Source organism: Rhinatrema bivittatum, chromosome 3, assembly GCF_901001135.1.
Source record: "Rhinatrema bivittatum chromosome 3, aRhiBiv1.1, whole genome shotgun sequence".
NCBI lineage: Eukaryota > Metazoa > Chordata > Amphibia > Gymnophiona > Rhinatrematidae > Rhinatrema > Rhinatrema bivittatum.
Window position 1 is genome coordinate 197,871,806 of NC_042617.1, and position 27,559 is coordinate 197,899,364.

Sequence of the window (27,559 nt, forward strand, 5' to 3'; positions counted from 1 at the left end):
GCTTGGAGAAGAGACCGTTGAGGGGGGGATATGATAGAGGTCTTTAAGATCATGAGAGGTCTTGAACGAGTAGATGTGACTCGGTTATTTACACTTTCGAATAATAGAAGGACTAGGGGGCATTCCATGAAGTTAGCAAGTAGCACATTTAAGACTAATCGGAGAAAATTCTTTTTCACTCAACGCACAATAAAGCTCTGGAATTTGTTGCCAGAGGATGTGGTTAGTGCAGTTAGTGTAGCTGGGTTCAAAAAAGGTTTGGATAACTTCTTGGAGGAGAAGTCCATTAATGGCTATTAATCAATTATAATTAGGGAATAGCCACTGCTATTAATTGCATCAGTAGCATGGGATCTTCTTAGTGTTTGGGTAATTGCCAGGTTCTTGTGGCCTGGTTTTGGCCTCTGTTGGAAACAGGATGCTGAGTTTGATGGACCCTTGGTCTGACTCAGCATGGCAATTTCTTATGTTCTTATGTAGGTTAGGACTGTTCAGCTTGGAGAAGAGACGGCTGAGGGGGGATATGATGGAAGTGTTTAAAATCATGAGAGGTCTAGAACGGGTAAATGTGAATTGGTTATTTACTCTTTCGGATAATAGAAGGACTAGGGAGCACTCCATGAAGTTAGCATGTGGCACATTTAAAACTAATTGGAGAAAGTTCTTTTTCACTCAACACACAATTAAACTCTGGAATTTGTTGCCAGGGGATGTGGTTAGTGCAGTTACTGTAGCTGGGTTTATAAAAGGACAAGCCGTTAAGCCCGTTAAAACGGGCTACATTAACATTTTTTTGGATCATTTCCTTCCCCCTCATTCTCCCTCCCACCTCCCCCCACTCTCTCCCCTCAGTCACTCCCCCCTCCTCCCTCCCTCAGTCACTCCTATCTCCCCCCTCCCCCAGTCACTCCCCCCTCCCCCCAGTTACTCCTCTCTCCCCCCTCCCTCCCCCCTCCTTTCAGTCACTCCTCCCTCCTCCCTCCCCTCAGTCACTCCCCCCTCCCCTCAGTCACTCCTCCCTCCCCCTCCCCTCAGTCAGTCTCTCCCCCCTCCCCTGAGTCACTCCTCCCTCCTCCCCTCAGTCACTCCCCCTTCCCTCCCCCCAGTCACTCCTCTCTCCCTCCTCCCTTCAGTCGATCTCCGCCGAAGACCCAGAGCGGCGGCGGCGGCGGCATGCGCGCGAGGGAGGGACAGACTTCCAGGAAGTCTGTCCCTCCCTCGCGCGCATGCCGCCGCCGCCGCTGCCGCTCCGGGTCTTCGGGCCGCCGCTGCCGCCGCTCCTGCCCGGGTCTTCGGGCCGGGGCCGCCGCTGCCGCTCCCGCCGCTCCGGGTCTTCGGCCCGCCGCCGCCGCCGCTCCGGGTCTTCGGGCCGCCGCTCCTGCCGCTCCGGGTCTTCGGGCCGGTGCCGCCGCCACTCCGGGTCTTCGGGCCGGTGCCGCCGCCGCCGCTCCTGCCGCTCCAGGTCTTCGGGCCGCCGCTCCTACAGCGCCATTTTTATTTTTAAGAGGCACACTGTGACCGACGTGCTCGCATGCGCGGTAGAGCTGCTCTCTACTGCGCATTTGCGGCACGTCGGTCAAGCTTCGTTTATTAGGTAGGATTGGATACATTCTTGGAGGAGAAGTCCATTTCCTGCTATAATTTAAGTTGACTTAGAAAATAGCCACTGCTATTACTAGCATGTGAAAGACTTAGTTGTTGGAAACAGGATGCTGGGTTTGATGGACCCTTGGTCTGACCCTGTATGGCATGTTCTTATGTTCTTAAACTTATTCAGTACATGGATTTCCATTTAATTTTTTATCCCATTAAATAAAGTATTTTTAATCTATTAGGATGGTTTTGGTTTGAGATGAATTCTTTATTCCAAGGCAAAATAATTACCCTTAAATCTCTATTCAGTATGCTTTCCTAGTCTTAAGTGAAATTATACATGTGCTTTTTTACATAGGTGAACAAATTTATGATTTTTATGTAAAATTCTGTCTGATTCCACTTTTGTTCTATTCCCTAGTACAACCTTGTCTGTGCCAGTGCCTGGAGGCTAGATTTCACACAAGCTATCCTCAACCTGGGATTTCTAACAGGAGCATTCACTTTAGGTTATGGAGCAGACAGGTACAGTATATGCGTTAAAACTGAATAATCTTATAGTGTTATTGAATGGTTTTGTAATGTTTGGTTAAGGGTTTTTGGTGGGTTTTTTTTTAAATATTTACTATTATAAATGCAGTAGAATGTTTATATTGATTCTAAGCCTTCTGAGTCTAGAGGAATGTGTGTTTGTTCCTTATAAATGTCTTGTTCATCTGACTCAATCATTTGAAATGTTCATATTTTCTTTTTCTTTTTAAAAGTAAAACCTCTAAAAATACTCCTGGAGCATTACTTCATAATAGCAGTACTCCCATCTGGACAGCAAATTTACTGAATGTGCTCTGCCATGATTAGTGTACATTGATTTCATCTTGGGTATTCGGCTGTTTTGGAATGAGCATTAGCTTCCAGTTAATACCATGTTTATGAGCGATTATTTCATAAGCAATTTTTACTAAAATGGAAGATACTCTAGGAGGAGTTAATCTGTGTGTCCAATTCATTTTACGGACTTGAAATTTGAATAAGTATGATCAATGGGGCCAGTATTCCAAATGTCCCCTAGACTGCATTAATAATCTTGGTGATGCTCATAAATATTAATAATACATTACTATTTTATAGAGATGAAATTACCTATTTAATAAGGTTGGATGAATGTTCCATTCATTTAGCTACCTTCATTTGAACACTAGCAAAGCGTTGACATTCCACTTGTGCGTATGTATGTGTGTGTGCATGCGTAATTAGATCAATAAATTGATAGATAAGGGTAATTTTCAAAGGCATTTCTACAGAAAAAACAGTGCTTTACCTGCAAAAATGGCCTTTAATAAATTTGTCCACTCAATATGTGGGTAAACTTACCTGACTATGTACTGCATGCACGTAAGTTTATCTGCAGTGAGCAGAGGCTTTCCCGGGGTGAGTTTGGAGAGGATTTTACACTTGTGTGCATAATTTTTCAGTTTCAAAACTGTAGCATAACTTTTCCCCCCCTAAAAAACAATTATCAGGTGTAAATGCTTAAGATAGCTTTGGTAGGATAATTTTTAAAAATTGGTGTGGTCTAACGGTAAAAAGTACCTGCAGACTTTACAGCAATGCAAGCAGTTACAAAATTACCCCATAAGTATATCTGTTTCTGTTTATTTATAGATACATGTACTAGGGATTGTGCCCCTGCTCATTTCACTCACCAAACCCACCAAGGCTGCCATTGGAGGAATGTGTGTATAAAGCTGAGGGGGGAGATGTACTTATATGTGGCTGGAGGCACTCTCTTCCCCTCACACTCACCACTTTGTCTGTGACTCCTCACCCCTGTGTGTGTGGAGGGAGGGGGTGTAGGTGTGTGTGTGTGTATGTATATACTCTCCTCTTCACACTTTCCACTTTCCTCCTCCCCTTACACTCCTCTTTTCCCCCTCCCTCTCTACTTCTTCCTCACTTTGGGGCGCATAACCCTTTTAAACCCGCTCCTGCACTCGCCGAGCCTATTTTGCATAGGCCCGGCGATGCATGCAAGCCCCGGAACGCGCATATGTCCCGGGGCTGAAAAAAGGGGTGGGGAGTGGGCGGGGCGGGACCGAGGCCTCCGGCAGGCACAACTTATAAAATAAAGATAGGGAGGGTGATTTAGGTAGGGCTGGGGGGTGGGTTAGGTAGGGGAAGGGAGGGGAAGGTGGGGAGGGGGTGCGGAAGGAATGTTCCCTCCGAGGCCGCTCTGATTTTGGAGCGGCCTCGGAGGGAACGGGGAAAGCCATCGGGGCTCCCCTAGGGCTCAGCGCGCGCAAGGTGCACAAGTGTGCATCCCCTTGTGCGCGCGCCAACCCTGGATTTTATAACATGCGCGCGGCTGCGTGCACATCTTATAAAATCAGGCGTAGATTTGTGCGCGCTGGGTTGCGCGCACAAATCTACGCCCGTGCATAGCTACTAAAATCTGGCCCTTTGTGTGTATGTGTGTGGAGGACAGGAGAAGTAGTGCAGGGGGTATAAGGGTGGGGGGCACTCTCTCCCCCTCTCCTCATGTCTGTGGGCATGTGTGTGTGTGTGGGGGTGGAAGTATGTGTAGGTTGTAGTGGTAATATGGAGGGGAGATAATTTAGGTGTTGGATAGGGTATGCTAACACTCTTTTCCCCTTACACTCTCCACTTTGTAGCCCTCTCTTCCTCCTTGTATGTGTAAGGGGATGAAGTGGTGTAGATGAAGTGAGTGTATTTGGGGGGGGAGAGAGTGCATATCGGGGGTGGAGTTTGGGTATATATGGCTGGAGACACACTCTACTTTGTCCCCTTCCCCTCACCTCATCTGAGTAGGAAGGTGGGGGTGTAGGTGGAATGTGTGTGTGGGGGGCTTGTATGTGTATGTGTGTGCACCTTGTTATCCTTTCCCCTTGTACTCTCAACCTTGTAGCTGCCTCCTTTCCCTCGTGTATGTGTGTGTGTAGGCAGGGAATAGTGATATAAGTGGGTTGGGTGTGTATGTATGGGTGGGCGCACTCTTTCCCATGCACAATCTCTTGTACTTAATTTCTCCATTTTGTCCCCTTCTTCCCACTTTGTGTGTGTGGGTGGGGGCGATACGGGTGTGTGTGTATGTGCAGGAGGAGGTGGGGTAGGGTGTTTGGGAGGGTTGTTATGGGGATGGGGGGAGTGGGGTGCAGGGGTGTGAGTGAGGCTGCGAGGTTGAGAGGGAGGGGTGTGGGGAAGTGTATGTGCATACACTTTTCCTTCCGCCCCTTCTCCATTTTGTTCTCCTCACTTTTTCCTTCCCCCTCTTTACACGCTCTTCTCCTTGCATTCTACTTTTTGTGGCCCTCTTCCTATGTGTGTGTGTGTGGGGGGGGGGTAAGGGGTGGTGCAGGGAGAGATGGGTGTACTTCTCCCTCCTTGCACTCTCCATTATGTAGACGACTTCTTACCCTCCATGTACGTGTGTGTGAGCACTCTTTCCCTTGTAATCTTTTCATTTCTCCCTGTGTGTTTGTGTGAAAGTTGTAGTTGTGTAGGAGGGATGTATTGGGAGTGTGATGATCTATATGACTTGGGGGCACTCTTTCCACCTTGTACTTTCTAATTTTTACTCCTCTTCTTACTCTTATGTATGTGTTGGGAGAGAGGAGGTGAGAAGGGGATGGTGATAGTGATCATAGTGTTTGTTGGGGAAGGTGGTATGGGATGTGTGTGAGGTAATAGTGTGGAGGGAAGATGAAGGGTGTGGGATGTGCATGTTCACACCAGTTTCCCTTCTGCCTTCCCCACTTTCTCCATTCCTCTCCTTCCCTCTTCTTCTCTCACTCACCTGTTCACTCAGCCCTCCCCTCCCCTCCCCTCCCTTCTCTTCCTTTCCTTCTCTGGCACTCCTTCTTCATCTTCGTCCCAACCCAACCATTTCTTCTCTTGTTTCACCCCCACTCCCCCACAATCTCATTTCCCATATCATGCCGCTTCCTGCCTGTGGCTCACAACGGTAGTCCCATCCTCAGACATGCCACCATGCTCACCCTGTGCCTAACCCACTGATCCTGAAAACAACTGTAGAGAGAGAGAGATATAATAGTGATAGTGAGAGAGAGAACTAGAGAGTTTCTTAGCACCCAGACAGATGTTTTCAGGACCAGTGGGTTAGGCACCTTTACCAGCAGATGGAGACGTAGCAAACTGACGTCACAGTATATACACTTCTGCAGTGACATCAGCCTGCCAGTATTATCCATCTCTAGCAAATGGTGGACATGCATTTCCCTACTGGGGATTGTTTCAAATTTTAGAGGAGAATTAGTAGGAGCATTGAATTGTCCCGCTCTCCTGCGATGATACCTATTGGACCCTACCGCAGTTGAGAATTTCTGAGGTGATTTCCGTGGTCCTATAGATGAGTGCCTTGGTCCGGTAGCTGGTTCTTCAACCGGTGTGGACTTAGCTGATTAAAACAGCTGAAAGGCAGCGGGTGCAAGAGATTGAGCACAGCGGTGACTGAATATGTCCTCTCCCCCCACAGCCAGAGACCATCTCTGTATTCAGCTGGGAAAGGCTGAGCTTAGGTAAGTTTAAAAAAAAAAAAAAAAAAGTCAGAGACAGAGTAGAGGAGTTTTGAAGGACTTCCTCCAGTTTCTGTGCTCAGCCAGCCTTTCTGACGTTGGTTCCGCTCCCATGGAGGTTAAGGGACCTGGGCAACCTCCTGATGACGTTCCTAGGTATCTCCTTCTTCAGCCCTATAAAGAGGGCCTTCCTTCAGTCTCTCGTTGCCTTTGCAAGGGGTTGGTTTACTCCTGGATTCTCCATGGTTCCAGCTCTTTGTTCCAGGAATCTTCGTTCCAGGAATCTTCTCTGCTTCACCTCGCTTCTTCAAGGCACTCTGTTCTTCATGGGAATTCCCTTGCCCTGGTCTCCCGCAGTCAGGAGGTTGCTGCCGACCAGGTCCTCTTCCACGGCCTGGAGGCCGCCCTGGAGCTCCTCTTCATGAGGCATGTTGGATTCTGTGTCCTCGTCCGTCTCGTCTTCAAGATGTTCCCATCTTCAGATGCTCACATAGAAACATAGAAATGACGGCCCATCCAGTCTGCCCAGCAAGTTCTGCACTTTTTTTTTTCTCATTCTTATCTGTTACTCTTGGCTCTTAGTAACCTTTTGATTCTATTTCCCTTCCACCCCCACCATTAATGTAGAGAGCAGTGTTGGAACTGCCTCTAAGTGAAATATCTAGCTTAATTAGTTAGGGATAGTAACCGCCGCAATAAGCAAGCTATACCCATGCTTATTTGTTTACCCAGACTAAATAATTCAGACCTTGTTGGTTGTTGTCTGTATATAGATCTACTTTTCTTCATTCCCCCTGCCGTTGAAGCAGAGAGTTATGCTGGATATGCATTGAAAGTGAAGTATCTGACTTTCTCCCCTGCCGTTGAAGCAGAGAGTTATGCTGAATATGCATTGAAAATGAAGTATCTGACTTTCTCCCCTGCCGTTGAAGCAGAGAGCTATGCTAGATATGTGTGAAGTATCAGTCTTTCTCCCCTACCTTAGAAGCAGAGAATTATGCTGGATATACATTGAAAGTGAACTACGAGACTTTCTCCCCTGCCGTTGAAGCAGAGAGCTATGCTGGATATGCATTGAAAGTGAAGTACCAGGCTTATTTGGTTTGGGGTAGTAACCGCTGTAACAAGCAAGCTACTCCCCGCTTTTTTTGTGAATGCAAATCTTTTTCCACGTTTCCTCTTGTCGTTGAAGCTTAGAGCAATGTTGGAGTCGCATTTAACCGTGTGTATGTTTATTGAATAAGGGTATTATCTCCAGGCAGTAGCCGTCATTCCCGTGAGCCACCCACTCGTCATTCACGTCCTCTAGACTTTATGGATCCACAGTGTTTATCCCACGCCCCTTTGAAGTCCTTCACAGATATGGTCTTCACCACTTCTTCCGGAAGGGCATTCCAGGCATCCACCACCCTCTCCGTGAAGAAATACTTCCTGACATTGGTTCTGAGTCTTCCTCCCTGGAGCTTCAAATCGTGACCTCTGGTTCTGCTGATTTTTTTCTGACGGAAAAGGTTTGTCATTGTCTTTGGATCATTAAAACCTTTCAAGTATGTGAAAGTGTGTATCATGTCACCTCTGCTCCTCCTTTCCTCCAGGGTGTACATATTTAGATTCTTCAGTCTCTCCTCATAAGTCATTCGTTGAAGACCATTCATCCTTTTGGTCGCCCTTCTCTGGACTGCCTTCATCTTGTCTCTGTCTCTTCGGAGATACGGTCTCCAGAACTGAACACAGTACTCCAGGTGAGGCCTCACCAAGGACCTGTACAAGGGGATAATCACTTCCCTTTTCTTACTCGATATCCCTCTCTCTATGCAGCCCAGCATTCTTCTGGCTTTAGCCTATTGCCTTGTCACATTGTTTCGCTGACTTCAAATCATTAGACACTATCACCCCAAGGTCTCTCTCCTGCTCCGTGCACATCAGCCTTTCTCCCCCCATCGAATACAGTTCATTCGGATTTCCACTCCCCATATGCATGACTCTGCACTTCTTGGCATTGAATCTCAGCTGCCATATCTTCGACCACTCTTCCAGCTTCCTTAAATCCCGTCTCATTCTCTCCACTCCTTCCGGCGTGTCCACTCTGTTGCAGATCTTAGTGTCATCCGCAAAAAAGACAAACCTTACCTTCTATCCCGTCCGTAATGTCGCTCACAAAGATATTGAACAGGACCAGTCCCAACACGGATCCTTGTGGTACACCGCTTAAAACCGCTCTCTCTTCAGAGAGAGTTCCATTTACCATCACACATTGTCTTCTGTCCGTCAACCAGTTTGCAATCCAGGCCACCACCTCGGCACTCATTCCTAAGCTTCTCATTTTATTCAGCAGTCTCCTGTGCGGGACCGTATCAAAAGCTTTGCTGAAATCCAAGTAGATGACATCAAGTGCTCTTCCTTGATTCAATTCCTTGGTTACCCAGTCAAAAAAGTCTATCAGATTTGTCTGACAGGATCGTCCCCTGGTGAATCCATGCTGCCTCTGGTCCATCATTTCTCCCGACTGTAGATAGTTCACTATTCTCTCTTTCAACATTGACTCCCATTACTTTTCCCACCACTGAAGTGAGGCTAACTGGTCTGTAGTTACCAGCCTCTTCTCTGTTCCCACTCTTGTGAAGCGGGACCACCAACGCTCTTCTCCAATCACTCGGTACCACTCCCGTTTCTAGGGATCTATTGAACAGGTCACACAGCGGACCCGCCAGCACATCTCTGAGCTCCCTCAGTATCCTGGGATGAACTTCATCAGGCCCCATGGCTTTGTCCACTTTCAGTTTCTCCAGCTCTTACCATACATTTTTTTACTGTAAATGGAGTTACATCTACTCCACTCCCCTCCAGTTTCTTGTTAACTAGCGACGGTCCTTCTCCAGGGTCCTCTTTAGTGAACACAGAACTGAAGTATTCGTTTAATATTTCTGCCATTTCTTCGTCTCTCTCCACACATTGATCCTTTCCATTTTTCAATTTCGCTATACCACTTTGAACTTTTCTCTTTTCACTGATGTATCTGAAAAATGTTTTGTCACCTCTCTTTACCTCCTTGGCAATCCTCTCTTCCGCTTGACTTTTTGCCGCCTTGATTAATTTCTTCGCATCCCTCAGTTCTACCAGATATTCTTCTTTGTGCTCCTCCCTTTGGGATCTTTTATATTTCTTGAACGTTGTTCTTTTAGCCTTTATTTTGTCAGCCACCTCCTTTGAGAACCAGATAGGTTTAATTTTTCTTTTGCTTTTCTTTACTTTTCTAACATATAGATTAGTTGCCTTGGTAATTGCTCCTTTTAGATTGGTCCATTGTTGATCCACATCTCTCTCGTTCTCCCAGCCTTTTAATTCTTCCTCCAGGTACTTCCCCATTTCATCAAAGTCCGTGTTTTTGAACTGCAAAACTCGGGTCTTTGTGCTTCTTTTCTGTATCCTTTTTGTGATATTAAACCATACCATTTGATGATCACTGGTGCTGAGGTGGGCACCCACCTGGACATCAGAGACATTATCTCCATTAGTGAGCACTATGTCGAGTATAACTCCTTCTCTCGTGGGTTCCATTACCATTTGTTTGAACAAAGCTACTTGCAGGGCATCCACTATTTCTCTACTATTATTAGATTCTGCAGATAGGATTCTCCAGTCTACATCTGGCATATTAAAGTCTCCAACGATCACCACTTCTCCCTTCTTTCCTATCTTTTGGATGTCTTCAACCAGATCTCTGTCCAGCTCTTCCTTTTGGTTTGGAGGCCTGTAAACCACTCCGATAAAAATGGATGTCCCATATTTTTTTAGGTCAGCCCATAGTGCTTCTTCATTGCCCCATCTTCCTTGCAGCTCAGTTGCTTGGATATTGTTTCTGATATAAAGAGCCACTCCTCCTCCTTTCTTATCCTCTCTGTCCTTCCTTAACAAGTTAAAGCCTGGTATTGCCATATCCCAATCGTGAGATTCCGTGAACCATGTCTCCGTGACAGTTAACCCTTGGCCAGAGCTGTTCCCTGGACACTGTGTCTGCTGCTTTTGAACAGACCTTCCCCCAGGTAAGGCTAGCTAATGTAAGCTTTTCCTCTGGTTATCCCTAAGAAGATGGACTTCTGTCTGTCTCCTTCAATGTCCGAGCAGACTGAAGAGGAGTTAACTTCCTCCTGCTATGCACTAAGTCTGTTGCCAATAGCTGTTAACCACTCCCCTTTCTTTGTAGTTTTCTTTTTTGATTAGACAAACAGCACTTTAAAACAGCAATAACATATAACTAGAAAAATATAACTAGAAAAATATACAGATAATATTAGCACTACCCAAAAACAGTAAATTTCTATAATAAGGATGAAATAAAGTTTAAATTCCTTAGCTTTGCCCAAGGAGAGGGACTTCTGTCTGTCTCCTTCAATGTCCAACACGGTAAATATACAAAAAAGGGTAAATAACTACAACTCTCTATCCACTTGTCGTATAATTACATATAATATAGAGAGCCCAACAATAATATATGAAATACATAAATTTTATTTAAAGATATCACACGAATATACCTATATGTCCTTGGACATAAACAGTACACAATTCTAATTCAAAGTTTATAATAATTTATTGAGTTTCAATTGAAATATTATTTGTACACTTCTATTGGTAACATAAACTAAGTTATATATTGTATCTCAATACAACATATTTTTTAATTTGTGGGTATGAATGTGTGAGTGTGCTAGTTCAGTTTTATTGTCTATATAGGTATATTCGTGTGATATCTTTAAATAAAATTTATGTATTTCATATATTATTGTTGGGCTCTCTATATTATATGTAATTATCCTTCAATGTCCAAGCAGACTCTTCCCCCTGGATGTTCCTAGTTTCGATGTTCCTGCTCCAGAGGTACCTGCTCTCCATGCTCTATGCTGCTGACGTCTCAAATGTCCTTCTCTCCATAGGTTCCCTCGCCTAGTGGTTCCGATGTTCTGATGTTCCGATGTACCCAATGTTCTTCATTCCTGTCCTGACCCTGATGTCCTCTTCGTCAGCTCTTTGTCTAGCTTCAAGGTTCCTTTCGTCCATCCTTCCTGGCATGCTTCTGTTGTGGCCTGTGCCTTGCCTTGATTGGCTGTGTAGGGAGCATCGTGGCATTTGTCCCGCTTTCACCTTGCAGCGCAAGTCTCCGATGGCCCTTGCTTTTAATGTTCCTGAATCCGAGTACCAAGTTCCAAATCTTGAATTCTGTTCTCGGTCGTCTGAGTCCGTGCCTGCTTCCGTCCATGCCTAAGACTCTGCCAGAACCTGCTCTGCTTCAGCGTGGTCCGCGACCAGCCACTGGCGGCCATGTAGGGCGCACCCCGGTGCAGGCCTCTCCTGAATCATTGTCATGTCCTGGTTTCAACTTCCACTTCTTCGCCTGGAGTCTGCTTTGCGTTCATCATGATCTGCGACCATCCGTGACAGCTTTGTAGAGCGCGCTGCAATGCAGTTCTTACCCAGTACTTTCGCCTGAGTCTTTCATCCTTGCCTGAGACCTCCAAGTAACCTGAACCCTTGTCTGAGTCTTCAGAGAATCCTTTTTCCGAGTCTTCTGAGTAACCTGTATCTCTATCTGAATCCTCTGAGCATGCTGCATCTCCGTCCACGTCTGAGCATGCTGCATCTCCCTAGCGCTCCCCCAACAGTTTGCAAAGGCCATGTGTCTTGTGAACGTGTTCCTGTGATGGGTCCACACCTTGTTCCAGAGTTCCTGATTCAAGTACCTTTTTCAAATTTTTGTGTCCTGAACGTTTTATGTATCCTTTGACCTGCTGGAGGCGCTAGCCTTCTTAGAAAATTTTTTTTCTGTTACCATCTGCAGAAGGCCTGCATCTATTCATCTCCAAGAACTTTTCTCAAGAATTTTTTGATTTCAGTTTTCCAGAGTATCTCCCGCCCTGCTGGAAGCACCAGTTCATTTGTTTCCAGCTCCTGGACATTCGATACCTTGCTTCTAGTCAATTTTTTGTTTTCTTCATCTCTGTTTATTTCTCCTCAGCTATCTGGATTCCATGACCTGCAGGAGACGCCTGCATCCAGATCTCTGAGTTCGGTCCTGGAACCTTCTCGACCTGCAGTGGGCGCCTGCCACTGTTCCAGGGATCATCTTCAATCTTCCACTGCGATATTGGCCTATCTTCCTGGGTTCCATATGACCTGCAGAAGGCGCCTGCGCCCAGGTGTCCACATCCACTACCAAGTCTGATTTCGTTGCCAAATACTTCAAGCTTCTGTGAGTATATAACTAATCCGAGTGTGCTCCACAGCAGCTCAAGGAATCTTTGAATTTGTATGACCTGCAGGAGGCGCCTGCACCCTAGACCTAGCTCCGCTTTGTTATTTTCAAATTAGTCCCTGCTTGCTCTGTCATGGTGCTTGCTCAGGGACCATTTACAGTCAAGACCTTGTTTCTGCTTGCAAGCGAATTCCATCCTTTTTCACCATCATTGTGAGTTGTTCCGTATCCAGAGCTCGCTGCCATCTTCCTCCACTATTCTTACACAGGATTCCGTGTTGCTGGATCAGGGTTGGGAAATCCTGATTTGCCATTCATCTACTCTTCCTGTACCATCACCACTGCCAGGCCTAAGACTGCAATTACCATCTTTCTGCTCGCCTGGTAACTGGTATAGCTCTACTGATTATCCTCCTGGAAGGACCCTGTTTTCCTTGGAATCTTCAGGAAAGATTCTGCTTCGTTGCCCTTGGATTCATATGAACGTCTGTGACCATCTTCTCCAGAGTCTTCCGAGCAACTTGAGTATTCAAGTCTTTGTCTGAGTCTTCCATCTTTTGCTCTACTGGGAGTTATCTCAATCCATCACCCTGATAGCCTTCCTCTAATCACTCTACAAGATAACTGAAAGTATTTGCCAGCTTTTCAGTGTCATTCACTAGTAACATGCCTCGGCTAGGGGGTTCGCCATGTCTGCTGTTCTACCGACCATCAGTGGAAATAAGTCTTTACTCACCCATTTGAATCCTCCGCTATCCTTGAGCCCTGCTTATTGTGTTTTAACAGTCTATCTTAAAGCGGCTCTTTTGATTCAATTCTGATTGAAACTACATCTATACAGCCATTTGGGAAATTCCTTACAATGAATCAGCAACTTGCATAAAGCACCACAGTGACACCTATCGACTATGAAGCTTCTCCTGAGGATAACGTCTCCACCATATGTGAGCCTGTATTACATATGGATTTTCCTAAGATGCTATTCTCCCCTTTATCAACTTAAAGAAACTTCTCATCATTTGGCCTTGTAAAGCCTGGAAGCAGCAACCTGGAGCTTCTTTGTACTTGCCTTTTTCAGCTATGAACCAACTATCTTCGTTAGGTATATTGCCTCCAGGATCAACCTTCCACCTACTGAGCAATGTTCATTGGACTTCCTAATTCCATCTGAGTCCTCCTGGTACCACTGCCTAACCTAAAGCAAGTGGCGCTTGTAAGTTTGTCTACCTACTCTCCTGGAGTACCATCCTCGCATCTAGAACCCAGCTTGAAGCCTGATCTGTCTTCCCCAATGCTACCACCGAAAAGTTGATGCTTGTTCACTCCCCACTCTTGTTCTGACTAATTTGAACCAAGAACCAGTCCTTATTCCAAGATGCTATCTTCATCTGTGTTTCTCATTCATCCTGGATTTCTTGTCCTTTCATCTTGAACCGTTAGAATCTGAGATGCTGCCTTGCGTCTTGCAATTCCTGTATCCTGCCAGATCTGCGGCTTCAGTGTTTGTTCTACGTCTTCTCTGAATCCTGATCTTCCACGACTTCTGCTTCATGTTTCCAGCTTTGAATTCGTCATCGCCTCAGTCCTCCACCAAGAAGTTCCAGTTTCAGTTCGTTGACCCCTCTCTGTTTTAGAAAAGACCGGGGGAGGAGGTCTTTGAGGAAGGGGTGCTGTTACGATTCTGCTTGTGGGCTAGGTCCACAAGCAGTCTCTCACCTCTTCACCGCTGCCGTCCATGGCGGGCTGCTGCCACTGTCATCGCCGCTTCTCTTGCGGCTAGTAGGCCGTAAAACGTCATCATCTCTCCTGTGCGTGGAATCTCCACCTCCACCTTCGCGGCCCTGGAAGCCGCCTCCTTCCTTCTCCTGCGGCCCGGAGGCCACTGCCAACCAGGTCCTCTTCCGCTGCCTCAGACCGCCCCAGAGCTCCTCTTCCTGAGTCAGGGAGCCACCATCTTCTTCTGTCTTTGCGGCGTAGAACCGTCGACGTCTGGGCCTTCCCTTGTGGCACGGACACTGCCACTGCTCTCCATGGTCCTGCCTCTTCCTAGGTGCATGGCCGCGCCTCTTCCCTGGTCTCTTGTCGGATTCTGTGTCCTCGTCCTGTCTTCAGATGCTCTTCCCTTTGGATGTTCCTAGTTCCGATGTTCCTGCTCCAGAGATACCTGCTATCCATGCTCTATGCTGCTAACGTCCCAGATGTCCTTGTCTCCAGAGGTCCCCTCGTCTAGTGGTTCCGATGTCCTGATGTTCCGATGTACCCTGATGTCCTCTTCATCAGCTCTTTGTCTAGCTCCCAGGTTCCTTTCGTCCATCCTTCCTGGCGTGCCTCTGTCGTGGCCCGTGCCTTGCCTTGATTGGCTGTGTACTTGTAGTCTGGATTGACCACTGTTGAAAACAGGATTCTGGGCTTGATGGACCCTTTGTCTGACCCATTATGGCAGTTTCTTATTTTCTTATGTTTTGAAGAGAATACTGGCAGGCTGAGGTCACTGCAGCAGATTAGAGATGTGTATTCGTTTATCCCGAATTAGGCAATTTCAATGAACTTGCCTAATTTAGTATGGTTCAGGGGAAACGAAAAACTAATGGAATTTTTCCGGTTAGTGCACGCTAACGGGAAAACGAAATTTCCCGTGGGGGGGCCCCGAAACGAAGCCCAACACATTAAAAAAACACGATGCACATCTCTAGTATATATACTGTGACATCAGTTTGCTTTGTGTCCATCTGCTGGTAGAGGTGCATAACCCACTGGTTCTGAATCCAACTGTCTGGATTAAGGAAAAGGAAATTATCAGGTAATTAGTAATTTCTCAATAGATATGGTTTGTCATTTCAGCTATCATAATTGATTTAAATTTGCATCTTCTTAAAACCATCAGAAAGGTCTGCAATAAATCGATGTCTGTCTTAATCTGTGCAAAGGGCGCTGGGGGGGGGGGGGGGGGGGGGGGGGGAATATTGGGAAAAATTTGAATTGTACTATAATCAAGTTGTATCTTTGGTATTGATAGCTGAGGTGCTGCAGAGTCCACTCGCCTTGGCTCATGTTTGTTACATGGTTTCTGCTTTCTTAATAAACAGATTTAAACATAAAATATTTTAAAACAAGAAACAGAGAAAACATTGCAAGATTGATACAAGATAGATGCCCATTGTCACTACCTTTCTTCTTTCTTCTCCACTTCAAGCCACTTTCTTTCTTCTCCACATCCTTTCTCCTCTGCCAAACTATCATTCAGATGCAGGTTTTCCTTTGTTCCTCCTCCTTCATTTTTCAGGAATAATGAAGATTTAAATTGTAAACTGGAAAAATCAGATAGGACGAGTTTAATGTGAATTTTGACTAGATTTTCTATGTGTGTGTGTGTGTGTGTACTAGGTATGGAAGAAAAACCACATACCTCATCTCTGCCTTTGGCGTAGGAATATGCGGCATTGCTGTGGCTTTTGCGCCCAATTTTCCAGTCTTTGCTCTGTTTCGCTTCCTACAAGGCCTCTTTGGAAAGGGAACCTGGATGACCTGCTATGTGATTGGTAAGAGTTCCATTTCACTTCTTTTGAGGTAATTAAAGGAGGATGGCTTTACTTAGTGGAGTTACAGTGCAGCAGTGAATCTGAGCCTTTTCTAGTTGGGATCCACTTTTGAGCTCTAGTATAACTGTAGAACCTAAAATGCAATAAACAGAATGAAAATTCCAATAAAAATGTGGAGCTTTTCATAGCTTTACTGCTATAAGTCAGATTACAACATTCATGATAATTTTTCTTTCAAACAAGTGGGCCTGATTGGATAAACCATAGTTCAAGTACAATTCTATTCCTCAGAGTCAAAAACAGGTCTGGTAACCAAGCCATACAATTTAGATCAGATATTTGTAGATTAATGTTAATTTTGGATATCCTTGAATCTAGATCTATTGATTACCCTTGAGGCCCAAATATACAAAGCTTTGAGTTACCCTGTATCAAATTTTATCTTTGCACTGTACCAGACTGGAAAAAAACCTGCCAAGAAAGATTTAAAAAAAAAAACAAAACAAAAAAACGGAAGCCAATGTTAAACAACAAGAGGCAAATGGGTTAGTGCAGTCAAGAACAGTAATGAGATTTGAGCTCTATTTTTAACTGTTGTATTCACCAAGCCAGGCTTGCCAGCTTTGTTTCATTGTCTTTCCCTGGTAGGTTGACTTACTTTGTGCTTAGCTGTTCTGTATTACACAGTTCAGTCAGCAATGCTTTAGGACTTGGCCTCATTTGTGGGTATTATTTTATTTTTTGGCCTTTTGCTTTCTTTCTGTTCTTTTCAACTTCCAGCTCATGTGCACCATGAGCCTTCATTTACAGCTGCTTGGATTTTCCCTGCCCCATTTTTATAATCACCTGCCATTGTTGCGACTGTCGCTGCCCTATGTCTCCATTCCGCCCTCCTTACCTCCTCAGCGACTCCCTCTTGCTCAAGTGAAGGTTGGCTGCCACGGCGTCTTCTGCCGACTCCCCTCTGGCGTCCCCGGAACGGCTCGACGCTGCACACCGCCATGTTTCCCAGCAGCCTAGGGGTGCACGTGCGGCACGGCCCTGACTGAAGTACCAGCAATGGTGCGAACCTCAGGGGCGTCCCCCTGAGGTGACATCATCTTCACCGGATACTTAAGGTCTCTGAAAACGCTAACGTATCGAGTTAGCAAGGAGTTCGATACGTACAAGGAGTTCTAGGACTTCGGGTTCTCTCCAAGCTACTCTGCCTCCTCGGACTTACCAGGGGTACCTGCTCCTCAGGGGCCTCGCTTTCTCTTTGCTTTTCAGATCACAGTCTGGAAACGGTACTCGCTCCTTGAGGGCCCTCGTTCCCTGACTCGCTTCTGAATACCACTTCTGCCAGGAAGACATCGCTGTCTACAACACCAGTGAGTTATCATCTCTCTCTCAGAGCCTTCCCTGGAACCAGGTACTCGCTCCTCGAGGGCCTAGTCCATTCCAGCTCCTGGGCTGCTTCATGAGATCACTGTGTGAGTGTTACCATCAAGGTTCTGTTCCTGAACTCTGCATACCCTGCCTACTCACTATCTTCAGTTTTTCGACAGCTCAGTTATCTGGGATCGCTGTTCCAGTATCTGAGGGACTACAGCCCAGCCTGGCATTTCCAGCTAACTACTGCCACCTCTGGTGGTTCAATATACTGTTTAATAAAAGAACTAGTATGTGTCTGTTTCCATACTCTGAGCCTAACAGGTGGTCCCTCTCAGGATCTTCCCCCGGGGGACGTGGTCTGCCACCGGCCCAAGGATCCACCCACAACTACCACGAACACTAACAGCCATCTAGACCATTGCAGCAAGTTTTTTTCCAGGGGATTCACACAGACTGTAGCTCCTTCTGTGTTTTTTGTGTCCTTTGAGTCCTGCCTCTAGGCATTGCCACTTCATGATGACCGAGACTCCCTTTTCCTGGGGGCTGTGTACTCTGCCTCCACAGTATCTCCATCCCCAGCTGGCCCATGGAGGAGAAGCCAGGCTGACGAATCAAATCCAGGCATACTGCATGTCACTGCCACTGACCCCTAGGCCAGCCCTGTTTGTGTCCTGGCCACCAACAAACAGCATGAGGAATAGCTGATGACTTATTTGTAAGAATCCACCTTTTCATGCTGCCTTCAAAATATTTGCTTATGAGATATACCTGTATTCATGTAGATAAGCAGCTGAATTAGCCATGCTGTCTGGGAATGTCTTCCGTGCCACTAGGTGGCGGAGCTCTCTAAGTCTAGTAAAGTCTTTCAGCTAAGTGCTCCCTCTTATATCTTCTCTGATTTTCCTCAGGCTCCTCAGTCAGTGTTTTTCCACGTGGCAGTTAGCATGCAGAGCTCTACTCTCCTGAGAGACTGAGAAGTTTCTGTGAAAAAAAAAAACAAAACAAAACAGCAGAAGTTTAAATTAATTTGAACAGCAGCCAGAGACATGCCGCGTCCTGGTTTCAAATTTTGTTCCTGTGGCAAAATAATGTTGGCCACCGATGGCCACATTTCTTGCTAGCTATGTCTGGGACCCTTCCATGACCAGGCAAACTGTGCAGACTGCAGACGCATGTCCCCACGAGCCCAGCGCAAACGGGCTGCCAAGCTTCAGGAACTTCAATCCAGTGCTTTGGGCTCTTACGCCCTTTCCGAGGCCTCGGTAAGATCATCCCCAGGCCCAAAAAGGAAGAAAAGGTCTCCTTTGTCGAGGAGGGTCTCCTCAGTCGACCCCGTCAGAACACCCGCCATTGCTCGCCGCCAAAAATCAGCGCACGGCACGGGGGATGCTTTGGTGGCATCGCGGCCGCATGCTTCACCGACGCATCGATGCTCAGAAGACAAGTGCACCGACTCCGTTCCGAAGTGTCGAGGCATCGACGCACCAACAAAGGACCGGAGCACCGATGCAAAGATGCTACTGCGTCGAAGCCACGCCATTCCGGCACATCGGCACATGCTACACATCAACGTAAGGAGGCAACTGCGTTGCATCCCTGCCCGATCGACGCACCATCGATGCAGTCAATGCGCATCGGTGCACATAGCGATTTGCCGACACACTTGAAGCAAAAACAACATAGGAAACACCACCCAGGCCATAAAAGACCCAGAGAGGCGTCACCACCCTTGATAATTGTATCAGATCCAGATATTTCACCACTTCGCACATCTGACACGACTCCTACATCACCGGGGACATTATCGTCTGTTTCACTGACTTCCATGGGCTCCCTCGCCCCTGAGCAACCTCAGCCGGTTCCACGGGTTGTCCCACCTGAGAAAACTACCAGTAAAAGATGAACACAGGTGGATGTAATTCGGCCTACTCTACCACCAATTACAGAACCATCACATACACCATCGACGTCAGGACTGGCTAATCAAGCCAAGTATCAAATTACAAACATATTTATTTATTTATTTATTTAAACATTTTTATATACCGGCATTCGTAGGACACATCATGTCGGTTCACAATTAACTGAGAAAGGAAAGGAAATTACATTGAACAGGGGGGTTTAACTGGGAGATATTGGATAATAATTGGATAAAAAGAACAAGGTAAATGGCGAAGTACGAGAGAAAGAGAAAGCAAGCATGGATAACTTAAATTGGAAAGATATGGATTTAAAATTACATATGTGAACTTATTTACAAAGTTGGGGGGAGGGGTGGGGGGAGAGAGAAGGGGGAGAATATATGCGAAAGAGGAGGTAAGGATAAGGGAGGGATTTAAAAAGGTAAGGAAAGCGGGGAAGGGGAAGGCTGTAGAGGCTAATGGTGGGGAGAGGGGGGGGGAGTGGAGAGGGGGGAGTGAGGGGGAGTATGGGGTGTACTGGAAGGGTTACCAGGGTGGGAAAGGTGGGAAGGGCTGAATATAGAATGCAGATTCCTGCATGCGTGGGAGGCCTAGGGTTGAGAGGAGTTGGGGTAGGCCTGTTTAAACAGCCATGTTTTTATTCCTTTTTTGAAGTGGCTCAGGGATGGTTCTAGGCGGAGTTTGGCCGGGAGGGAGTTCCAGAGGGAGGGGCCCGCGATAGAGAAGGCTCTTTCCCTGGTGGCGGTGAGGTGCCCAATTTTGAGTGAGGGGGTTTGGAGGGTGCCGGCGAGGGCGTTTCTGGTGGGGCGGTTCGATTGCCGGAATTGAGGCATGTCTTCAAGCCAGGGGGAGCTGTTTTTGTATAGAGTGTTATGTAGGATGGTAAGTGTTTTGTATTGGGAACGGAATGCAATGGGGAGCCAGTGGAGATTTTGTAGTATGGGGGTGATATGATCGGATTTTCTTGTGTTTGTTAGGATACGTGCCATAGCGTTTTGGAGGATTTGCAGAGGTTTAGTAGTAGAGGCTGGGAGGCCTAAGAAAAGGGCGTTGCAATAATCGAGTTTGGATAACATGGTGGTTTGCATAACGGTGTGGAAATCATGGGCGTGGAGGAGGGGCTTCAGTTTTTTGAGGGTTTGGATTTTGAAAAAGCCTCCTTTTAGCAGTGATTTAATGTGGGATTTCAAGTTTAGTTGGTTGTCTAGGTAAACTCCTAAGTCTCTGACGCTATGTGGTAGTGATTGAGCTTGTGAGGCGTTTTGGATCATATGGTGGATCGAGTCGGAAGATTGATTTGTTAGGATAAGGATTTCAGTTTTGGAGGTGTTGAGTGCAAGGTGGAGATTGGAGAGGAGTGAGTTGATAGAGGTCAGACAAGTTTCCCAGTACTGCAGGGTTTCGTTGAGGGATTTTCGAATGGGAATCAATATTTGTACATCGTCTGCGTATAGGAAAAATTTCAGTCCTAGTTTAGAGAGTAAGTGGCAGAGTGGGAGTAAGTAAATATTGAAGAGGGTGGATGATAGGGAGGAGCCTTGTGGGACGCCCTGCGTGAGGGGAATGTGAGTGGATTCGAAGTCATCGAGTTTGACTAGGTACATTCTATGATCTAGGTAAGAGGAGAACCACGATAGGGCTGTGTTTGATATGCCTATCTCGGATAAGCGTGATAGTAGGATTTGATGGTTCACAGTATCAAATGCGGCTGAGATATCTAGGAGGGCAAGGATGTAGGATTGGCTGTGGTCCATGCCCTTAAGGATAGTATCTGTTATGGCGAGTAGGAGTTTTTCGGTGCTACGATCTTAGCGAAAGCCATATTGGGCGGGGTGTAAAATATTGTTCTCTTCTAGGAATTCTGTGAGTTGGGTGTTGACCACCTTCTCCATGATTTTGGAGATAAAAGGTAGATTAGATATGGGTCTCTAGTTTGCAGGATCATTGTGGTCAAGGGTGGGTTTTTTTAGTAGAGGCTTTACAATAGCAAGCTTAAGGGGGTCGGGGACTTTGCCGGTGGTGATGGAGCAATTTATAATGTCTGCTATTGGTTTTGCAATGGCGGTAGGAATGGTAAGGAGGATTTTTGATGGGATGGTGTCTGCGGTGTGGGTGGCTGGCCGCATCTTTTTTAGTATGGATTCAATTTCCTTCAAGGAGGTGAGGTCAAGGGAGCTGAGGGTACCTCCATTGTGGAGAGGTAGTGGGTCTGTTGGGGCAGGGTTGGATGGGAGCCGAGTTAAGATTTTGGAGATTTTATTTTTAAAATAGTCAGCAAGCTTCTCACATTTCTCTAAACTGTTTTCATCTTGGAGGGAGGGAAAGGGGGATTTTGTGAGATCTGAAACGAAGGAGAATAAGAATATTGACTCAATTCTTACAGTCAATAGAAAAGTCTCAACTACTGCCTCAACTGTCTCCTCCCACATCACCGATAGTTCCGGAAGATCCAGTGATACCAGGCCCAGCACCAAAGGACCTTGCATCCTCACCACCAACTCCAATTGAGGAAATTTCGGATTCAGATTCCTCTTCAAATTCCTCCATGGGTTACTCGTCTGATCCAGCGGAAGTACCTCCAGAACCGTCTTCGCCTCCAGAAGACCTGACATATTCTCAGTTCATAGAAAACGTCGGTCAAATGCTTAACGTGGAAACAAGGAGGATTCCTGATCCATGTCAGGAAATGTTAGGCATATTAAAACATTTTGATGTGCCTACTGAACCAGTGGCCCTACCACAGCATTCAGTTTTGTCAGCGCTGATGGAAAAGTCGTGGGACACTCCATGGTCCATCCCTCCGACATCACGAAAAATCGATCTAAAATACAGAATGAAAGATTCTTCCTTCCATTCCTTAGTTCAACTACCACATCATTCCGTGGTAGTTGAGTTGGCAATGCAGAAGGCTCGTAAATCGAGAATCCATTCCAACACACCGCCGACCAAGGAAAACAAAACACTGGATGATTTTGCAAAGAAATCATTTCAATCTGCGATGCTAAACGCCCATATTCAAAACCACCAGTTTTACATCGCACAATACCTGTTTGATAATTTACAAGCACTAAAATCATGCCTCCAACAAAGCTTGCCAGACACTGCTTTACCTCCTCAGTATCATAATCTGGAGGAAGGTTTGAGGCACTTATTAAGATCTATTTATGAATGCTTTGATGTCTCTTCAAAAACTTCAGCAAATGCCTTGGCAGCGAGACGTCTCACATGGTTATATTCCAGCGTCATAATAGGCGATGTTCGTGACAAGTTAGCAAACCTACTTTGTCGTCCAGAAAACTTGTTCAGGGACAAATTCACAGAGACGGTGACAAAGATCAAGGAGCAAACGACAGCTGTCCTTTACATAGAAACATAGAAGTGATGGCAGAAGAAGACCAAACGGCCCATCCAGTCTGCCCAGCAAGCTTTCACATCTATTTGTTTTCATAATCTGTTACTCTGACCACTGCGGTCAGGGCCCTTATTGGTAACTTTTTGGTTCCAATTCCCTTCCACCCCCACCATCGATGCAGACAGCAGTGCTGGAGCTGCATCTAAGTGAAGTATCTAGCTAATTGGTTTGGGGAAGTAACCGCCGTAATAAGCAAGCTACTCCCATTTGTTTACCCTGCATGTGCAATTCAGCCATTGTTGGTTGTCTGAATAAAAATCCTCTTTACTTAATTCCCTCTGTTGCTGAAGCAGTGAGCTGCACTGGATACTTATTCCAAGTCAAGAATCATGCTTAATTGATTCGGGGTAGTAGCCACCGTAACAAGCAAGCTACACCCATGCTTATTTGTTTACCCAAACTATGTAATTCATTCCTTGTTGGTTGATGCTGATATAAATCATATTTTCTTCATTCTCTCTGCCGTTGAAGCAGAGAGCTATGCTGGATGTGCATTGAAAGCGAAGTATCAGGCTTATTTGATTTGGGGTAGTAACCACCGTAACAAGCCAGCTACTCCCATGCTTATTTGTTTACCCAGACTATGTAATTCATTTCTTGTTGGCTGATGCTGAATATAAATCATCTTTTCTTCATTTTCCCTGCCATTGAAGGAGAGAGCTATGCTGGATGTGCATTGAAAGTGAAGTATCAGGCTTATTTGATTTGGGGTAGTAACCGCCGTAACAAGCAAGCTACTCCCCTGCTTTTTTGTGGATGCAAATCCTTTTTTCCACATTTCCTCTTGCCGTTGAAGCATAGAGCAATATTGGGAGTCGCATTAACTGTGTGTATGTTTATTGAATAAGGATATTAATCTCCAGGTAGTAGCCGTCATTCCCGCAAGCAAACCACCCCTTGCCTCTTCTCTTCATTCACATCCTCTAGACTTTATGGATCACAGTGTTTATCCCACGCCCCTTTGGGATAAACACTGTGGATCCATAAAGTCTTTCATTGACATCTGCTCACCAACCATCCACATCACGGTGCCACTATGCTACTTCGGCTCCATAGAGAAGAATACCCTTTAAGGCATTCAAACCTTATTCCTATTACAAGCCTCAATCCTACCAACCATCTAGGCAGCAACCCTGTCAACCTCAAGCACCACGCCAGCGTGCCAGAGCCCCTCGTCAACCATATCAGCAAGCTGACTCTCAACACGCAAAATCCCAGACCGGTTTTTAAAAATAATGTTGCCACCATCACCCCCCCCGCCCCCGTGGGAGGCAGGTTGTCCAATTATCTTCCAGCCTGGAGTCAAATTACCTCAGATCAGTGGGTCCTATCAATAATAGAACGGGGTTACACTCTTCATTTCACTTGCCTCCCGACCCTCCCACATTGGGTTCCGCAGAAGCATTTAACATCTCACAAAGAACCTCTTTTGAAGGAATGCCAGATTCTTCTACAGAACAAATGCATTCAGAAATTTCCTTACCCGGAATTCCATCAAGGGTTTTACTCGCAATACTTCCTAATTCCCAAGAAGTCAGGAGGTCTGCGCCAATCTTGGACCTACGTTCACTCAACAAACTCCTCTACAGGGAGAAGTTCAAAATGACTTCTCTCAAATCCATCCTTCCCTTTCTTCAACCAGGAGATTGGATGTGCTCACTGGACCTGAAGGATGCGTATGTTCACATTCCAGTGCACCCCAGTTCCTGATGTTATCTATGTTTCCAGGCGGACAACCAGCACTTCCAATACAAGGTTCTTCTATTCGGCCTTTTCTCTTCCCCAGAGTCTTCACCAAATGTCTAGCAGTGGTGGTGGCGCACCTTCGTCGTCAGGGGTGCAAATATTTCCCTATTTGGACGATTGGCTCCTAGTGGCATCCAAGCAAACTCTGCTACGAACCAATCTTCTTCGAACTATTTCTTGCCTAGACAATCTAGGCCTCCTAATAAATTACGAGAAATCAGATCTGGAACCCACTCAAACATTACAATTCATAGGAGCCTACATCGACACACTTCAAGACAAAGCTTTCCTCCCTCACCCAAGAGCACTAGATCTCTCTACTCTATCTACGAATCTACTACACAGTGCAACAGTACCAGCTCGCCAAGTCCTAACCATTCTAGGACACATGGCAGCATCCATCTATATGGTCCCACATACACGTCTTCATATGCGTCACCTACAATGGGGACTAAAGAACCAATAGATTCAATTTCTCCATCCATTGTCTACTCCCATCTCTTTAACCAACAACAGGAAAAAAGACCTATAGTGGTGGCTACTCTCGTCAGCACTACGGACGGGCTCGCCCCTACGATCTATACAACATCAGATAATACCATGGACGTGCCCCCCCAAGGGATGGGGGGCTCACCTGGACCAATTACAGACACAAGGACCACATACGAACGTACACTACACATAAACCTACTGGAACTCAAAGCGGTGAAGAACATCCTTCGAGCCTTCGAAGACTCCCTATGAGATAAAATAGTAATGATTCACATGGACAACCGAGTTACAATGTTCTACATAAACAAGGAAGGAGGGTCCGGTTCCTGGAGCCTCTGCAAGGAAGCAGTTCAGATACTAGAGTAGGCTCATCAACGATCAATCTCTCTTCAAGCAATTTATCTGCCCGGGATTCACAATTCCAGAGCAGACAAACTCAGCAGAATATTTCATCCCCACGAATGGGAATTAGATCAAAAGGTGGCTCAGCACACATTCTCAGTTTGGGCCTTTCTTCCATCGACCTCTTCGCGACAGAGAACAACAGAAAGCTGGAAAGCTTCTGCTCGGTTTACCCAAGCCCACAGAGAATCGCCTTTCTTGTAAGTTGGTCTCACAACCTACTGTATGCGTTCCCTCCGATACCACTATCTCTCACACAATACAGAGATGCATCGAAGACCAAGCAGATCTGATCCTAATTTTGCCAGCATGGCCACGACAACCATGGTACAGCTACCTTCTACACCTATCAATCTGCAACCCAAGTCCCTTGGGCATCAGCCCTCAGCTTCTTACCCAGGACAATGGATCTCTACTACATCCTCTTCGCTCCTCCCTACACCTCACGGCGTGGTGATTGAACGGCTCGCATACCAACACCTAGACATTTCTCCTCCTCTTCATAACATATTACTATCCTCGAGAAAACTGTCAACAAGACTCAATTACCAAAGTAAGTGGTCACGCTACACTTCTTGGTGTTTAACAATGAGTATTTACCCTTTAACTTGCCCACCAGAACAGCTTCTCTCCTACCTCCATCTTCTCTACAGTGAAGGCCTCGCTCTTCCTCACTCCGAGTTCATTTAAGCCTATAGCAGCTTACCACATTCACCTGAATGGAGAACCCATTTCATGTCATTCACTAGTATCCAGATTCATGAAGGGAGTGTTATGCCTACACCCACTTATATAGAAACCGCCGGTGCCGTGGGACATTAATATAGTCATCGAACAACTAATGCTTCCACCCTTTGAACCATTAGACACTTGTCACCTTCGATACCTCTCATGGAAAGTAGTTTCCTGATTGCTTTAAATTCAGCAAGAAGAGTAAGTGAACTGCAAATCTTGGTCCATTACCGTCCTTATCTTCAATTTCACCATGAGAAGGTGACCTTATGCACTCACCCAAAATGTTTACCAAAGTTGATTTCCAGTTTCCACATTAACTAAACCATCACCTTACCCACTTTCCACCCAAAACCTCATGCAAATGATAATGAGAGAAAACTCCATACTTTAGACTGTTAACGTGTGCTTGCTTACTACAAACAGAGCACTCATTCACCTAACAGACCTTCATAGCTCTTTCTATCGTTCAACCCGAACACGCAAGGACGTCCAGTGACGAAAAGAACTCTATCCAGGTGGATATCAAACTGTATTCAGTTTTGCTATCAACAACAGTTGCAAACGCTACCTACGATTCCAAAAGCACACCAAGTGCGTGCAATGGCAGCCTCGATAGCCCATCTACATGAAGTTCCTATCATAGATATCTGTAAAGCGGCAACATGGTCATCGCTGCATACTTTCACATCCCCTAACTGTTTGGACAAACAAACTGCAGATGATGCACTAATGGAACGGACAATCCTACAGAAGAGCACATGTTCCTCACATACACAGCCTTCATAGGAACTGTCCGTCACTACCTATTGTATTGAGCAAATATACAACCTTTACACACATCAACTGCTCAATATGTCAGCTGGGGACTCCCAGACAGCATGGCGAATTCAGCTGCTTATCTACGTGAAAAGAGCAAGTTTGCTTACCGTAAACGCTGTTTTCCGTAGATAGCAGAAGAATTAGTCATGCTGACCCGCCCACCTCCCCGGACAGTTCTAGCATAACCTGCACTTACTTTGATACTGACTGAGGAAACTGAAGCAAATCAGAGAAGATATAAGAGGGAGTACCTAGCTGAAAGAATTTACTAGACTTAGAGAGCTCCACTACCTAATGGCACGGAAGACATTCCCAGACAGCATGGCTAATTTATCTGCTATCTATGGAAAACACCGTTTACGGTAAGCAAACTTACTCTTCTATTTTTGTAGGATTTTGAATTTGGCTATTTCTGCTTCCAGCCCATATTTATAGGGGTGGCAACTATGCCCTTTCAAACCCTAGGCCTGAGATTCTTTTCAGTGTCAAACACCCACTGCTTCATTTGGTATATTTTCCAAGTATGCTTCAGAACACAATCATGGTGCTAAGAACTAGCCTCTGTCTCAAAAGGGGTTTAAGTACGTTTTTATAAAACTAAGAAAGAACTTCCCTAAGGGCATGTCTAAGTATTATGGCAAATGTCCTAACCAGCGGCAACAGATATCTCTCCAGTCTGTGCAGAAACAAACAATGACTCTGTGGTCCAGTCACTGCTGGTATAT

At 45.9% G+C, this 27,559-nt stretch overlaps 1 protein-coding gene across 6 annotated transcripts in view; it reads left to right on the top strand.

Annotated features, from left to right (window-relative positions):
• Positions 1-27,559, top strand: part of SLC22A3 (solute carrier family 22 member 3) — a 265,603-nt gene that overhangs the window by 61,298 nt on the left and 176,746 nt on the right. For 5 of the 6 annotated variants that reach the window (XM_029594088.1, XM_029594093.1, XM_029594091.1 and 2 more), the window contains exons 2-3: positions 2,015-2,118; positions 15,778-15,932. In XM_029594088.1, the coding sequence (XP_029449948.1) occupies positions 2,015-2,118; positions 15,778-15,932 (259 nt within the window). The remainder of the gene's footprint in view (positions 1-2,014; positions 2,119-15,777; positions 15,933-27,559) is intronic. The other variant, XM_029594094.1, reaches the window with a different exon arrangement.